Source organism: Austrofundulus limnaeus, unplaced genomic scaffold, assembly GCF_001266775.1.
Source record: "Austrofundulus limnaeus strain Quisiro unplaced genomic scaffold, Austrofundulus_limnaeus-1.0 Scaffold25, whole genome shotgun sequence".
NCBI classification, from domain to species: Eukaryota; Metazoa; Chordata; class Actinopteri; order Cyprinodontiformes; family Rivulidae; genus Austrofundulus; species Austrofundulus limnaeus.
The window spans coordinates 3,177,066-3,195,165 of NW_013952427.1; the positions used below are offsets into that span (position 1 = coordinate 3,177,066).

Below are 18,100 nucleotides of genomic sequence, written 5' to 3' on the forward strand. Positions count from 1 at the left end.
GAATTACAGCATCACAATCACATCATTATACACCATAGACACAAAGACAAACAAGCTTCAGTCTCTCAGCTACCCACTTCTTCCTCTCAAGGTCATGGGGGGGGGGGGTCACTGGTGTGCGAGAGGTGGGGTACACCCTGGACTGGTTGCAAGTCCATCACAGAATCACATTGAAACAAACTAGACAACCATTCACTCTCTCACTCATACCAACAGACAATTTAGACTTACCAATTAGCCTAACATGCATGTTTTGGTCTGTGGGAGGAAACCGGAGTGCCCGGAGAAAACCCATACATTCATGGATGAAGAGTGAGAACATGCAAATTATATAGCCATATGTATATGTTAGCTTGGGTGCTAACGCGACAGCACCAGCTCAGGCGCCAACACTAGTGCCGTATATATATGCATTAGCTCAGGTGCTAACACTATCACCACACATACTGTATGTAGATTTTCCTCTCTGTCAATGGCGCCCTGGTTTAATTTAAAAGGGCTGATCTTCAGATATAGTACAACACTAGAATCAGGATGGACAGAGCTCCATTTTACTTTGTGGTGTAAATAAAATGGCAACATGCATTATATATATTTTTATTTTAAATTTATAAAAACTAAACAGCCTGCAGTATTTTTACAGTTGAATTAAATGTTAATCAAATAATGTTTAACATTACAACTACTCCGGGTGTCCTTGTAAAGCAACAGAACTTACCTTTTTTATTTTATGATACTCTTGAAGTATCTGATTGTGGATTGTCTGTTGAGGAAAAAACAGAAATGTGGATTATAAAGAGGGTAAATTATTTTTAGCAGTTATTTTGACGCATTCAGTCTGCTTTTATACCGTGTACTTGTCTGTGCCGTGTTGAAGTTGTTTCAGCTCGTTGTCCAGCACGGTGAACTGACGKGTTATTTCCTCTATTCGAGCGTGCAGACTTCGGTACTCGCTGTACTCCGCGTTGAAATCATTTTTATAACTTTGACGCTGCTCTGGAGAACTAATCGATGTGTACTTCCTGTGATTAGAAGTAAAAAACGTGTAATTTAGCAGAAAAAAAAGCACAAAATATACAGAAAAGTTTAAGGGCTTCACAGGAGAAATAAGTCACTGGATTTATTTTACACAGACTTTAGACATTTGGTTGTCATTTTTAATTTCAGTTCTTCCTGTCAACAGCAGATTTTGTTCTCCCTTATAAAACATAGTAGTGTGGAATTTTATGTGGTCCAGAATATTACAAATATATCTTTTCTCATGATAAAGTAAACAATTTGATGACACATTTGTTTCCCAAAGCAGAATTACAAAGACATCACTTCCACAACGATGCACAAAGCAGTTCTGTTCAATCAGACAGTTTCCTCCTTGTTTCAAGCGGTGTATGAAATGTTTCAGTGCAGAGAAAGAAATATTGTTCYGTTTGCAGAAATGAGTGGGACCAGTGAAGATGAGACTACAGGAGGACAGGCCTCCGAACAAACACAATAACTTATTAAATGTGGAAGAAAGCCGTTACTGTTGAAGAAATTTATTGTTTAAGATTTTGAGAAGAAAAAATAAAAAGAAAAAACAGCAGAATACAAATGGAGCTGCACAAGGGAAAGCAAACAACTCAAGGACTGATGTATTGATGACTAGGTGCACTCTGAATGATAAAAGCGGCTTACAAAAAGCTGTCTATAGCTGTCCTCTTGTTCCAGARTCAGGACTTAGGGGCAGCAGCAGACCTCTTTCCACAGACACCTCTTCCAGGCCAGCTGAGAGACAGTCTCTCTAAAGTCTGTGCCTGTATGCAGCTCTCCTCGGTTTAGCCTCGGACACAAGTGTCTTCAGTTCCAACCACCTCTAAGGTGGTTCCAAACAGGTAAAACCCGAGTATTGCGTGCTTACACTTTTAACATCAGCAGACATCTGCTCACAGATTGGCTGAGTCAAAGCAGAATTTGCAAACTCCTATATCAAAATCCTCCTGGAGAGAGGTGCAGGAGCTACAGCTTGAGCTGAACGGAGCCGTCTGAAATTAACCGATATCCTGGGAGGTTTTGGACAAACTGGCTGCTCATGGTTATGCACACTTATAAACAGTGTCGCGACAAATAGTAAAAAAAACGTCACGACCGAATGATAAAACCACAAAAGCTTTTTTTCTCTCACCACACRGTTGTTTCTGTGTGCTGAGGATCTGAATTCAATCATGCCCACAGAGTGAGGGACACACTGACGTAGAGAAACAAACACCTGAGAAGAACTGAACAGACACAAACTGAATAAAGTGAGACTCGATAAAGGAGACGGGGTGGAACATGTCCTGGGTCATCGCCAGGGTGTCCTCCCAGTTGGACATGTCAGAACACGTCCCTAGGGAGGCGCGCAGAGGACATTTTTACTAGACGAACCACCTCAACTGGTTCCTCTGGATGCTGGTGAGGATTCTCAGTCATCCAGGTCATGATCAATCCAAAAAAGGTATAAAAAAAAAAAAACACCAACAACAACAACGACGACAACTACTGGACTTCTATTCTGAAGCTGAAGAAATACAGGAAGCTTTCTCAATAGATGGTTTTCATTGACGTCATCATTTGGGACTTTTTTACCCACCGCACTCCGTTCGTGGGCTAGTATTTAGCTTGTAGCGATAAAACCAGTATGGGAGAACCACAAAAGCAAGGGAGAAAAAATGCAAAAAGGCCACCGAACGACGCAGACGAGCATGACCAGGATCATAATACTTTGTATTTAAAACGTGCCTTTCAAGACACCCAAGAATCTACTGGATAATAAATCTAAATCAAGGTATTTAGCTTTATTGAAAGTAGTGATCCTTACGAACTGCTGAAGTCTGCAGAGCCGACACGGAGGCTGTGTTGACATGACTGTGTGTGACTTTCTCTGATATTATTAGTAATTATATCTTACATACTCCAAATGTGTACATACTGCATAATAATGAGCTTTTTGTGATTATAATCTGATACTGTCAGTGCATCCTACTTTCGTGTTTACAAGGGTAGATTGCATAATATTCAAAACACTTTTCTGTTCATAGTGCGCACTTTTTTAATTTTAGTTAATTAACGCACTATGTGGTCACTAACCATGGTAGGAGTGATCTGAACACACTGTGGAATCCTGAGGAGGGTGAAACCTTTGTAGTTAATTATTGCCAGCCACAAAATCACGTCACTTTGCCGACAGTTCTAATTCTCCTTAGTTTTTTTACGCCGGCTGTATTTTTTTTAAAGAGCATTTCTATGCCACATGAGCAGCACAGTTTTGTAACTAACTCGAACGCAAATTTGTTCCATGACTGTTAAAACAACTTATAATAGAAACATACTACATAAACAAGCTAGACTGTATTCATTTCTGTGCTGTAGACTATCCCCTCTTCCGCATTTGCAGCCATGAATATGGCGATTTGATCACGTGATCTGCAGGTCGCTATGTCCTTTGAAAACCATCTATTCAAAACGTCTGGATTGTGGAGTTCCAAGTTTTATTGACCTGAGGGGCATAGTTAATGCTTACATTCACATGTGGAGTAGGGCTGCCACAAACGATTATTTTAATAATCGATTAATCACCGATTATTTATTCGATTAGTCGACTAATCGGATCATACATTAATTGAATATAAAACAGCTTATCACGTCAGAATGCAGCTGCTATTGTATAACCATCATTAGATTTTAGCTATATGCTAACTAAAAATAATTGCTGTGGAAGACAAGTTCTGCTCTGCAGATATTACACAGGTTTTTCTTTCATTTTCTTAAAAAGTTCCCACACTTTTGAGCTCCATTGTCAGGTAGCCATGACACCAGAGCCTGTCTGTATAATGTCTTGTGACGTCCACGGCCTACCCCAGTTACCACTACTGTGCATGTGTATCAAGGACAGAAAGGCAGATGTGGCAGTGGAATGTGTCAAAGCAGTTTGGAGAGAAAAACAAAGTAAAGAACAACAAAAAAAAGAAAACGATTAATCGATTATTAAATTAGTCATCGATTATTTTAATAATCGATTAGTCGTCGATTAATTGATTAATCGTGGCAGCCCTAATGTGGAGTAGACTTGAACTTCTTGCCCCTCACAATGGAAAGCTGTTGGCCTGGCTCACAACAAAGATGGTTGGGTCACATGCATGAAGATGTGAATTGGGTGAAACTGAGTAGGAATCAAACCTACTGTATAGATGGGATACGGAGGGGTGCGGAGGGTGAAAAATCCCAGATGATGACGTCAATGAAAMCCATCTATTGTAGGTTTTTCAAAGCTGAAAACTGAGACCTCCTCTGTGTAAGGTTAGTTTTTCTTGTTCGACACAAAAGGCTTCTTTTAATCTCCTCTTTAAGCAAACTGTCTTCTTTGTCTGAAATATGAACATTTTGGTTCTTAAACAGAGGAGGAGAATAAGTCCTGGATAATTGAACTTCTCCCCCCATCTCTAAGGGAGAGTCCAGCTACCCTGTGGAGAAAACCCCTTTGGACTGCCTGTATATGCAATCTTGTTCTTTCGGTCTCTACACAAAGTTTGTGACAATAGGGGAGGGTAGGAATGTAGACTGACCGGTAAACAGAGAACTTCACAGCAGAGCTACCTCTTCACAACAACAAACCAGTACGAAGTCCACAACACAAATAACTGTACCAATCAGACTGTTGATCTAATGCTCCGTTCTTCCCTAACTCATGAACAAAACCCTGATAAATAACAATGTTTGTTTTTTCGTGTGTGTGTGTGTGTGTATATTATATATATATATATATATATAAAACACATCAGGTTCTGACACCTGAACATCAGGCTTATATTTGAGGTGTTTGTATTTCTGCTCCGTGTTTGCATTTGTACTTAAAATGCAAATCTGAACATCACTTTTATTAGATGTAAAAACTCCTATTAAGATGTGTGTTTTTAGACAACTACATTATATTGTTACCAAAGACTCCTGAGCAAAATAACAGAATCCAGACAGTATTGTTTTAGACTAAATGATACATCGAGGTTGCTGCTGCTTGGAAACTATCCCGTATTTATATTAATAAATGCAGCTACCTGCAACTAGATATAATGTTCATTGTTTTTTTTTGTCCTTTAACACCATTTTCTTTTACACATTTTCAAGCTATACCATCCACCCCTAATTTGTATTAATATAATCCCTCTTTTAGGAAATGAACTTCGTCATGTTCAGCACTGCACCCTGATCCTCAGATTTATATCTGTGTGCTCAGATTTGACAGACCTATGATCATCTTGTGACTAAATTGCAGCGCTGAATGAGATGTGAGTCAGCTGCAACTGTAAAGTGTGATGGCAAAATGACACGTTTTCAGATTCCCAGTGAACATGAATTCCTCGCCTTTTTCCCCTCCCGTCTTTGCTTTTTCTGCCTCAGTGTGGCACCAATCATGCTAAAAAAAGCAGATTATTTTCAGTTCATTTTGGAACTCAACGTCTTTTCCAGCAGCACAACTTCAGTAACACTGAAGAGATAAAACTTTATATACTTACAATAAATAGTCCGCTACTTCAGGTGATGAAGAAATACTGGTACTGTTGCACATTCCATTCAGATCTGAAACAAGACGAGTACATTTATGTCCTAAAGATGACATCAGCCGTTTAAACTCTGGTGAATATTGCAGATCATCAGCAGGGGTCTCACTTCAGTCATTGAGAAACATACTGGTCACATGACTCATCACTTACTCACTGAGATGACTAACTCCACTCATCCGCAAACATCAAGCAGCTTTTTATTGAGAAAATTCCTCACCGGATGCTCTGTGTGTGTGTGTGTGTGTGTGTGTGTGTGTGTGTGTGTGTGTGTTGGTCCCACCTGTGCTTTTGAGTGGAATACTGTTCTTTAGATCTCTTGGGCTCATCTTAAAGACAGCGTGGGACTCCTCGCCACTCTTCTTGTCCTTTCCTCTCCCCTTCTCCTTGTCTTTATGTTTTTTAGACTTCTTTTTGGTTTTGTTGTTTAAGGAGGAGGAACTATTGTCCTGCTGTGGGCCCTTCAGCACCGTGTGTCCAGTCGAGGAGGTGCTGATGCTGGGTGCAGGAGCCACAGATGATGCAGGACAGAATGAAGGCGGTTGGCTGAGCCTCTCGGACACGGCCGTTTCCTGAGAGTCACACTCGCGTCCGTTGTGGCTCGAGTCATTGCTGACGTCAGACAGCGCTTCAAAAGGACGAGGGATGTCCAGCACAGGAAGCGGCTGCGAGCTGGACGTTACGCCGCCGTCAGACACAGACCCAACTGACTTTGCGCCACCCGTTTCTCCTCTGCTGCTGGAAAAGCTGAGCTTGCCATTTACTGGGGCCGTTGCAGTCTTGTTGGTGAGATGTGATATTCTCGGCTTTTTATTGACGAGAGGGTCGATAAAGTCAGCAGCAGGACGTTTCTGGCAGAAGATGAATAAATAAAATCAGTGGCTTTAATGGCGAATCCTTGAAAAGGATGTAGTACAAATTGTTTCATTTAGGAGAGATCAAGGAGAAAACGTAATCCAGGTCAGAGCAAACCAAATAACACAGAGCCTCTGACTGTGCTACTTTTCCCACAACAGAGATTATATTACAGACAGGCTGTGTTCGATCGGGCCTGGCAGATCCAGTCACTTAGAATGGTTCAAACAGAAACTGAGTGAGAAACTTTGGTTGCATTAAAAGACTCTTCTTTCCCCAACAAGTAATCATGATGACATTTATTTTAGCTTCACTGGTCTTCTACAGAAAAAAATAGAACTAAAGGTCCTTTGAAAGTAAATAAATGAATTTATAGGAATCCTGATATTTTACTGATGGTGGTCAGAGGGTTCGGTGGTGCCGGTGCATGGCAGCCCCGCCTCTGTCAGTGTGCCCCAGGGCAGCTGTGGCTACAATGTTGGGCAATATTGGCAAAAAAAATTATCACGATTAATTGTGGTATTTAGCATATAACGATTAATTTGACGATTAATCCCCTGGAGCCCCTGGACATCCTTATGTCCTGGTCACATGACCAATTTAGTGGGGAAGATTTCCTCTTCATAAAAATCTGTTCCAACAAAATTACAGACTTCAGGCTATACATCAAATATGAAATTGTGTTGATAAATAAATTGCAGAATTATTTAATATTTGTCATATTTGAAGTGGAGAGGAGCACCAAGCAGACTCTGCCTGGTGGCATTAATCGTATTAATCGTCAAGTGCCAAAAATAATCGATTAATGTTTTTCTGACGATTAATTGCACACGATACGATTATGCCCAACCCTAGTGCATGGGTGAATGTCTGAAGTGTAAACTTGGGGTCCAAGTGGACTTGATAAGGTGCTATATAATTTCAAGCCATTTACCATCCTTTATCAGACCTCATTTGTATTACAAAAATCCCTCATTTACACCAATCTGAAGATAACAAACAGCTCTTTAACTCTTACTGTAAAAGTGAATAAAGACGACCTTAAATACTGCTGCTGTTCTGAAATGTGTAAATAAGAAAATTCACATAGCAACTTTATTTTAGCCATAAACAAACAGTTATTGTGCAGCAAACTACGTGTGAGTAGAACGGCAGGAGTAGAACGTCAGTCCAGGAGCAGAGAAGTGAGACAGGAGGAGGATGAGGCTCACCTGAATTGGAGAACTGCTTGGCAGCTCTTTGGGAGGACTCTCTGGAACAGGAGCAGAACTGTTCTGTTTCCTGTGTGAAGTCATGCAACCAAAGACACGTGTAAGACGACTGACGAAATGTCACAAAGTTTACCTTCTAAAACTCACTGTAATTTGTACAAAAAATCAGTTTAGGCAACAAGGAAATGCACTGGGCCAAATGCGGCATTGAAAATCCTAAACAGAATCAACACTTCAGTTTGAGAGCTTAACCAGAAATGTGATCACAAAACCATCCAACCAACCAGCCAATGTACACGACCTACCTACCCTTCTCACTTATCCAAATGACCTACACAGCCTACTTGTCTACAACCCTACTTATCCTTCCTACATACCTATTCACTCTACCCACCTATCCTACTGACACTCATCCACCCAATTTACCCTACCTACCATAAGTACTTACCCATCTACTTAACTAACCTAACCAAATTTTGGCAATTAAATCTGTACATTTTCCCTTATTAGAACATTTGTAGTGTTTTAAGTTATTTTTTTTATTATTCTTTGTAATATTTTGTGATGTTGGACACTTATAAATGTTTATTTAATAACTTCGCAATGATGGCAGCTTGTTGAAGACAAGTGAGACAGTGGCATGACACTCTGCAGTGAGAGAGAAAGTGACGAGGAGAGAATATGGTGCTGCAGCTCATTTGGAGAATAGATGATATTTGGCTAATTTACCAATAAAGACACAGACTTTCTGCTTATTCAAACATAAACTGGAATTACCTTGACGGCTTCAGGTATGAACAGAACCTCATCGTGTACCAGATTAATCTGTCACACTGTACCAGCCAAACAAAGAGCTGTGCCACTGCCAACATAAAGCTGTCAAACTAAGACAATCTGTGCTTATATCAGCAGAGAAGAAGAAGTGGATTCTCATGATGAAAAATCTAAAATGTACTTTTTGTTTCAACATGTACACAAATAAGTGAATATTAAAGCTGAATTTAAGCTCTGCTGCGTAAACAGTACTAGTTCAAGAGTCCACAATATCAAACATTTTGGTTAATGTGGTAAAAAGTATGTTACGGAAAGTTACGGATGGTAATATCAGTAGGACAAACTTCATATAAACGTCTGCTCCACCCCTGTTAAATACGAGTGTGTGGGTCTGTGGTGAGGACACACTCTGCCTCCCATCTCACTCGGAGACCCCGCTTGTGTATCAGACAGTTATGGGTGAACTTTGGACCGATGCCACCTTACACAAAGATCAGCATGTGCTGGAACACTGTTGCATCATGTACGACTGTCATGTTGCTCTGCTGCTGTGTGACTGACTGGAGGAACTGAGGAGGGGGAGAATGGTACTTAGTGGGCGCTCTGGCTCTTAGTCAGCTGATAAAAATCATAAACAAAAAGCACAAAGTGCAGTAAAAAGACAAACAGGAAGCAGAGCGGGCAAACGAGTTACAAAATATATTTAGGAAGTATTAAATATATAGAATGATAAAATACAGAATCACCTTTGAAAAACATCATAGCTGTTAATCATAAAAAATACAACTGTACTTATTTTAGACACTGTTTTTCTGGATACAACTGCTCTGGATTACACTTCACACAGACACACACATCTATTTATCCCAACTGGTTTTGTGCTGCAGTTAAATTTCACACAACAAAATTAACTATTCTAGAATCTATTCAATAACAACTAATAGCAAACATTAACAAACACGCTTTTCAATATTCAAGATCCTAAGAACATTTATTTTTACTTCAATGATATACGTAGCAAATACACTTTGAGAAATTTTAAAGTTTTTAAAAAGGTGCCAAAGTAAAGTATTAAATTCACAGATATACAAAGATTGGGTCAAATCTGCAAGAATTACAGTATCAGTCAGGTTATCAAGAATAATTCATCTTGTTTTTTTTTTTAAGATCAGATCACAGGTTTACACACCAAAGACAAGAAATTGTATTAATTTGATTGTAAAAACAGAGTACCTAAAATATTTCACTGAGACATTAAACCAATGTTTGATAAAAAAAAAAGAAAGAAAAAGCACTGAAGACCAGCATTAGCATGACTTTGGTAAAATACACTTCTTCCAGCTCAGATTTGTGACTCACCGAGATAAAATTCTCTTGAGAAGCTGCTGGTCTCCTTCTGTGTATCCTGGCCAATCCTTTTGGATTTCCTTATACATAACGTCCTTCAGAGTGAATGTGTTTTCTTTCACATTCAGGTTGGCAACCTAAGAAAAAACAAATAAATACGCATCACTAATGAATTCACTAATCTACAGAATAAGTGGGAATGTTATTTCTGAGGTTAAAAACAGTTCTGCAGTAGAACATTTTGTGTGGATGAGTGACCTGCTGCAAATGGCTGTCCAGAGAGTCTTTGTCCATCAGYGAGAGGCCATCCTTCTGCAACCTCAAGATCATCTCAGGTTTCTTGTAAGGCTTGAGGGCCAGCAGGTGTACGAGGCGCTCACGGAGAGGCCGGTTCTGCGTCATGCCTTTCTTCAACGTACTGCTGGAGATGAGGACGGGTCGAGACGTCCTCCGTGAAGGGGCGACATCTGAGAGGGCAGGTGCCGGTTTCCGGATCTGCACCTTCTTACCTGAGAGATGATACAGGGGTGGGGGAGTTCAGAGAGAATAACAAGAAGAAAACATCATGTACAWACTAAAAAAGCTGCACAATTTTTGTTTAAAAAAAATTCATATACGAGAAAAAAAAACAGTCAAAATTCTGGAAGTTGTCGACCCCTTCAACATTATTCCTGGTACAATAACACATTATAAACTCAACTGTCCACTAAAGTACAACTGGGCTGTAGAGATGTCCTTAAGAATGAAGAACTAAATCTCCAAATGGAGAAAGTCTAACAACATCATAAAAAAACATATAGAGAGATCCTTCCTGTTGCAACAAAGCTCAACAAATCAACACAAACACCAGTTGCCACCGACTCGCCCTTTATACACAACACTGGTGTTTAGCCAACTGCAGTTCTTACCAGTTATCCACAAGCTAACCCAGTTCACGGCCCAGGAGAATAAGAATTTTTAAAAACTGTAAGAGAAATGATTTTCACCTTTACTCTAACTAGTATAGCTACGTATGGCCTTGAAAACAGTTTCAGTTTGATAGCAGTACACTTGCTTCATGAGAGGTAAGAATTGTTTTATTATATATCAAACAAAAGGAGGAAAAAACCCTGGTTTTAAAAACACACTCATAAATGTGCACTTAACCTGAGACAGAAACAATATTTGGACTTTACTAGCTGCTGTAGAGTTATTGGGATAAAAACAGTGTATCTACAGAAACTTTACTTCACAAGTGTCATGCAGCAGGTTCAATACCAGTTCAATACCAAGCTCTGTGCATTTAAATGTGTGTGCAAATTCAAGGACAAAGAGTGTGTGTGAGGTAGAAAAACTTCTCTGTTATGATTTTAATTGTGTTTGGTGGACATATGTTTTTATGAGCTTTTAGACAAGACTTTTTTTTTCTCAATGACACCACACATCTATGTTTTAAATGACAGATCTTGAGTTAGAATTAGCTCCGGCTAATTGTCTTACTTGTTTAGTTGTGAAGCTAATTTATTAGTTAGCAAATTGCGGTATTTTTAGTTAGCTTTACTCACCACTAGTCACTTTGCTCTGCTGGTAAACGGGTCCTAAAGATGCTACATGCATAGACACAAGAAGCATGGTGCAGTTGTGCAGCACTGAATGTATTTTTGTTTTTATTAATTGACTTAAAGTCAGCAGAACTAAATTTAGCAAACTAAACAGTCTGCTAATGAAAGATTAGCTTCACTTTTAGCTGTTAGCAGATTAGTGGAACGGTGCCCACCACTTAAAAGTTACTCAAACTGACTTTACACAGACGTTATACAGACTTTTGCTATGTTTACAGGACACAAAAAATCTTCCATTTTTTTCTAGTAATTTAGTCAGTGCTTGACAACTTGATGACATTGCAATCCAGATTTTCCTTTGTCCTTGTTACACAAAAGGTACTGAATGCCAGTTTTTCCTACCATGTGGCTATAAACTTTCCAAACTGTTCTTGAATCTATTCCATTTCTCCTCACCTACATATCTTCCTCCAGGTTTGATGACGATGGCGCTCCTGCTGCGAGTCTCCTCCTCCACCTGTGCCATGCTTTCTCTGGCCTTTTGGTAGGAGTCGTCAGTGGCTCGTACTGTTATCTTGTCCTGAATAGTGCCCAAACAATCCAGCTGAATACTCCCTTTACTGCAAAAACACAAAGACAGAAATACAATGAGTACTGTGTAAGATTTTTGAAGTCTTTTACCCCACAAAAACTGAACACTAACTGACAACTAAAATTTAATTATTAGAATTAATATTTATACATTTATACATTAAAAGATTCTAATTAATTCATCACTTTACTTACTGCCAAGATTAGATCCAATAAAGCTTCTGAGGGTATAAGTTTATTTATTTTTTATTTTCATCAAACTTTGGGTTCCACAGTTTGACTCACTGTCACATCAAACCCTATTCACTCCAAACTTTTTAGCTTGCTTTGATTTCCCTCCACTTTGATGGGGATTTGGCAGAAAATGAGATGGTGCTGACACAGTCAGAGCAAGCTGAACTCTGTGATTTGGGTTTTAGGTTGCAATGACTGGGCGGTAGATCTGAATGAACCACGCCTGACCCACTTCTTGGATATCCAACCTGATTATTCAGAAGGTATTTATAAGAAGCAGGAAATACAAGATTCTTGTTCCTTACTTTCTTTGACACAAACCTCCAGTTGTGATCATGTAAACTTGATATATAAACATTAAATAAAAAGTAAAGAAATAAGTGTTTGGTACATTATTTGTTCTAACAACACTTCTTGGCAATAAATCTTACATGGGGCACCTGATTGGTAGCATCTGGGGGTTTAAGAAGCTCAAAACAAGTGTCAATAGCAACAGCAAAATAAGCTGTTTGACAGAAAAGATTTGGCAAATCATCCATGTCCGCACATACTACTGCTCATCCCACAAATGCACGTTCCTTACAAATGTGGCACCATTCCGAAATGAAAACAGGCTTTTTATCAGTTTTCATTGCCAAGAAGCATTTTACAACAAAGAAATAACCTACCAAATACAAATTTCCTTACTTTGTGCTGTTTATATATCAGAATAAATAAAAAGAGAGTGTAAATATATAAAAATAATTATGGCTTCACCTGGTAATGTACTGCTGGATGCAGTCAAAGCTGCCCTGAGGGTTATCTCTGCCCACATTGGACAAGTCAAAAGTAAACGTTTGCAGTTCGCTGGAATTTTCTGACCGTGGTATTGAAATTTTCTGTTGAGGACAAGATGGAAAAACAAAAAAGTTAAATTGAGATGAGTTTCTAGAATTCACATTAAAATGGCACGCAGCAGAAAAATAGACTAAAAAACTGATTTTAAAGAAGTTTAGAAATCTCCGTCCTTTCATACAACCATTCACATAACTGCACCCTTGCATTCATTCCAGCTCTACCCTCTTTTCTTTTGAACTATCAGGACAAACTGAGTCGAGCATTTTCACCGAGGTGTAAAATTCCTCACAGTTATTTAGAAAAACAAGCTGCTGGGAACTGCTTTTGTCAAGGTACTTTGACAAGTGATAAATGTAATTTAGACAATGCTGACTTCTAAATGAGCAGTGTGGAAGAAGGAGCAGAGAACATGTTGAGGACAGAGACTTTGTCTTGAAACAAAATTTCTTTCACTTCAAATCTGTTAAACTGGGGTGAGACGTCAAGGGATAAATGACTTAAAGAAAAATACTTTAATTTTGTTTCAGAATTCACACAGAGCAAAAGTTAGTATTTACAGGTGTGACTGGGTGGTTGAGTGAATTCATGTGGTGTCAGAGACAAGAACTATAAATCACACTGATTCAGTTCCACAATAGGCAGCAGCAGCAGTCTTTTAGGTGTGTCTGAATCTCTGTAACAAGTCCTCATCATGACCAGAGGGCAGTTTACTGCAAACGACCTGACCTGACTAAGCTCAGGATGTGACTCACTGGCTTTTCCTCTGAGCTGGAGGTGACATGAGGTGAAGCTGCAGGCAGTACAGCTCTGTTTAACAAAGAGCTTAAAATGTGAGTTAGCAATAACTGAGCCCATTTGCTATTCCACTTCAAGAATACATCTGTTGTGCATGCAAGCAACATGGATAATTTTGAGAAGCAGTCAGAAAGTATGTATATCTGTGTCTTCCAAACTCACGTATATAAAGACTGTCAAATGCCCAAAAACTCCTGGATAGTGATAGCACAAACATTGTAAAGTGAAACCCGAACTATGATGTGTACTGCAGTAGGAGGGGTTTCCCCTGGAGCTTTGCAACATTTGTCTTGTGGATTATAAAAGGTATGCATAGAAAAGAACATCCTGCTACTACGCAAGACAAAGTTAGAGAGACCAGACTGAGAGGGTTTGGACATGTCCAGAGGACGACAGTGGTAGAATTATTATTATTTATTGGTAGAAGGATGTTTGAGATGTAAAAAGACAAAGAGGAGATATATGCAGTTAGAGAGGACATGGAGGTAGTTGGAGTGAAGACAGTGATCAGAGGACAGTGTTAAATGGTGAGGGTCTTTCTCCTTAATCTGTAGGTTATTTATTTCTATGTCTTAAAGTAAGTTTGTTATAAAACCCAAGCAATATTGTTGGTCATGTTATAAAGCAAAATAAAAACTTAATTTTGGTTGCATTCTTTTACTGCTTTAATCAATTTTTAAAAATCTGATCATATAAAAAAAACATCTGGAAAGGGCATCCCTATTCATCAGAAGTCTATTATGCTGTTGCTTCATTTAAATTTTAGACAAAACATTCCTCCATGTACAGTCTGTATTAATAACAACTTCTAAGAAGCCTTTACCACAGACAGCTTAAAAAAGAAGAAGATTGGTTTCCTTCAGGTACTGCGCTGCAATATAAATAGGTCTGCTCTGAAAGGACTCATGAGCTCTCCCAGACATTTCTGGCTCTTACCAAATGTTTCACAACAATATTGTAACTTTAACAAGGAACCTGCATTAACTTGTTTTCTGAACAATAAAATACCCACGAACTGATTTTAAGGCCTTCTCTCTTTCATGTTGTAGAAAAAAGCAACTTTAAAAAAGCCAGTACATAATCATTATAGCCATTAAACAGCAGAACAAGACAATCATCTACTTAATGTTGTTATCCATGTCTGAGCTCCTGTTCTGACAGTGCAGGACACGAGGCCCCCAAATCAATTAATTGCACGACAAATTAAAATGAGGTCGATAACTTTCATTTGACTGATTGCCTTCTTCGTGTCTCCCTCTTTTCTACTCCTTACCGTTGGGAGGAGTGAACTCTTGAATCAGGTATTTGTCAGGCACATGGTCTGTAACCTTTGAAGCATGAGAGCCCCGTGTACAGGCATTTAGCTAGAGAAAGGTCTTCGGTTTTCTGACACCTTAATTTAGCTGGCGACAAATCAGGCTGCCTTCAAGGAACTGTGCTGAACCTCAGGTTCCAAGACATGCAAAATAAATTGTGCCTGCTTGGATAGAGGTGGGTATCAATGTTACAGCTTCAGTAGCCGTTTTGTTGTTTTCATGATCTCCACTCCCGGTCCATCCTTAGATTCACAAAAAAATCGTTAATTTCCATAAATTTTCCATAAATTTTGTAAGCGGCGTGATGGGGACTGCAGTTATTCTATGAAGCCAGAGGAAGACACAGAATAAATTGTGTCAACTTGGATAAGGGTGGTGGGAAGCAGTTTTACACCTTCAGCAGCTGTTGTGTCATTTTCCCAATCTTTGGTCCCATTCAGTTCGTAACCGTTTTTTTTTTACATACGTAAATTTCATGAACTTCTGCAAGCTGGAGTGGTGGTAATCATTACATTTGTTTAAAATGATCTCCAAACAATATTACTGTTTATTGCAATAATTTCTGAGAGAATTTATCGTTGAGCAAAATTTGTTATTGTGACAGTCCTATTGGAGACACTTGTAATTAATATTAAGCTGAAATGTAAAGATTAAAATAAAAGGGTAGAAAATAAAATTTAACATAATGCTGATGCTGGTGGGGTCTCTGAAGGTTGATCTTTACTCAAGTCCTCCTTGATGAATGTCATACTAATGTTGGTACAAAGGTAGAAATCAAATTTGGCTTGACGGCTTATAAAATCCAGATGAATGGTGATTGGTACAGCCTTTAGAGATGCTTTTTTTACTGCCATGAAAAAGAAAAGGCATTATTTTCTCTGAGCAATGCACAACAGTAGCAACTCGTCAAACTATTTTAAGAACCGATAGAAGATGCAGTATGCACTTGGCCTCATGATACAAACTGTTACTGTTCATTGTTATCACTAAAGTTATTATAAGTATTGTTCTTCGTCTTTACTGCCCTAACAGTCAGGTGCATGTTTGTCCATCTGCAGCAGAATGCAAAATAGGAAGAGGACAAGTCTGCAGAGGCACATTGATGCTGGGGGCAATGTTCTGCTAGAAAAAAACTTTGGGTTCTGGCAATCAACATCTACCACCCACCTAAATATTCTTTCAGTCAGAACACACAGATTATTGCTTCATGGCAACATTATTGCAGAATATTATTGCTAAATTGTTAGAACTGAAGGCAACAGGAACACAGATCAAGATGACAAAGTCTTGGATTACGAAATGCCTTGTAGATACGTGTTTATAGGTCAGTCTCTAATGAAAACAATTTGTGGTGGAACTTTAGGAATATAAAAAGTGGTCTGTATAAAAGACCCAGCTGTTGTCTGTTGTGAGCGTAGGAAAACAAACTGTGTAAATGCAATATTTTTACCATTTATGTGGAGAAAAGGCAAACAGAAAAAGGTGATAAGTTGACTGTAAGTCCAGATCAAATGAAGAGGCAGAGGAAGCGACTGAAAACCAGAGCACAGGGGTGTGACTAAGCTGGCTCACTGACTCATGCTGTAGAGGATGACACTGAGAAAATGCTCCTCCGCACCAAATGGCTCATGGTTAAAATCTGTGTGTATACATAAAGCAGCAGTTTCTTAAAAAGATGGGTCAATCACAAAAAAAGCGACATGATTAAAAGTCGATGTTACTATTTTAGTTGATAAGATGGGATTTTTCTATGAAGCCAGTCAAGGATCAGGGGAAGAAATACAATTTGATGAGTACGTGCAGCTGAACTTGTCTAGGTTTTCTCTTAAAATCACATTAGTCATTTAGAAGTCACTTTTTTACATTTCCTTGAAATGCTCTTCCCACAGCTAAATTATAAAAAAGCCAGTGTATAATTTAGAATATTTTTTATCCTTGGGCTGCTTTGAACTGAATACCTCTCTAAGAAACATAAAGTGTTTTGACCCAGGATGCCCAGATGTGAAAATTTAAAGAATGCTTCTACTTTTATGAGAGATCACAACTATGTGTGACACAAACATCAGATGTAGAAATGTGAAAAATAGCTGATCACATTTATCAGTCAGAAATGATCACCAACCCACCAGATGAGACTGATTTATGAGAACATGCAGAATAAAAAAGGTCAGACCAGCTCCTGTTGGCCACAAAACTGGACTGTACCAGACCCTGAGCCCACTCCAAGATGGGTCCAGTTTTGCACTGTAGAGGTCAACCTGTGTTCACCAGGAGTGGAGCTGTAAATTCTAGAAACCATCAGTTTTAGCCAATGAGAGGTGACCAAATTAGAGATAAAGTTGGCCACTGAAGAAAAGTAAATGTGTACCTTTTTCCTGACATGCTTGTTGTAACCCTATCCTTTATGCATAATCTGAAGTGATGTAATATAAGTAAGTGTGTGTTGTGGGAGGGAGTGACATTCAGTGGGGTTACAAGATTTTTAAAATGAATGTTATTTATTAAATGGTCAAATATAAAAAAACAAAAAGTTTCGAACATTCAGATAACCAATTGTTTGGTCATGTGTGAAAGATGGATATGCCTCTATGCTAATGTTTGAACATATTAATATTTAACACAAAGTTCCATTTTTGATAAAGTTCCATGAGGTTGGGGCATGGTGCGGGAGGAGGGGGTGATGATTTAATACCCCTAATTTACACTAGAAGCGGTTCTGCTCCACTCTGCTGCAGTGTACATTTCACCGTCATTTATTTGCACCCCAATTTGTACAGCTTTCGCTCTGCTCCGGTGAGAACCACAGAGGAGGTACGAGAAGCGTGTGCAGAAAATGTGAGGTCATGCGATAAAATATGGAGGCCAATATTAATTAATTCTGTGGTGGAAGATTGACTCCAAACACAGTTAAAACTGCATCGCTGTCGTCTTTTTGAAACTTCTGATTTCAAAATAAAATCCACAAGTATCGTGTGTGTGTGTGTGTGTGTGTGTGTGTGTGTGTGTGTGTGTGTGTGTGTGTGTGT

General features: G+C 38.9%; 1 protein-coding gene across 1 annotated transcript in view; it reads right to left on the reverse strand.

Moving 5' to 3' along the window:
- ell (elongation factor RNA polymerase II) overlaps nucleotides 1-18,100 on the reverse strand; it is a 38,645-nt gene that overhangs the window by 2,546 nt on the left and 17,999 nt on the right. Inside the window, exons 3-11 of the mRNA XM_014004640.1 lie at nucleotides 12,883-13,004; nucleotides 11,758-11,921; nucleotides 10,019-10,269; nucleotides 9,773-9,897; nucleotides 7,640-7,709; nucleotides 5,857-6,424; nucleotides 5,529-5,592; nucleotides 851-1,022; nucleotides 719-763 (exon numbers count right to left, since the gene is read on the reverse strand). Coding sequence (XP_013860094.1) covers nucleotides 719-763; nucleotides 851-1,022; nucleotides 5,529-5,592; nucleotides 5,857-6,424; nucleotides 7,640-7,709; nucleotides 9,773-9,897; nucleotides 10,019-10,269; nucleotides 11,758-11,921; nucleotides 12,883-13,004 — 1,581 coding nt within the window. The remainder of the gene's footprint in view (nucleotides 1-718; nucleotides 764-850; nucleotides 1,023-5,528; nucleotides 5,593-5,856; nucleotides 6,425-7,639; nucleotides 7,710-9,772; nucleotides 9,898-10,018; nucleotides 10,270-11,757; nucleotides 11,922-12,882; nucleotides 13,005-18,100) is intronic.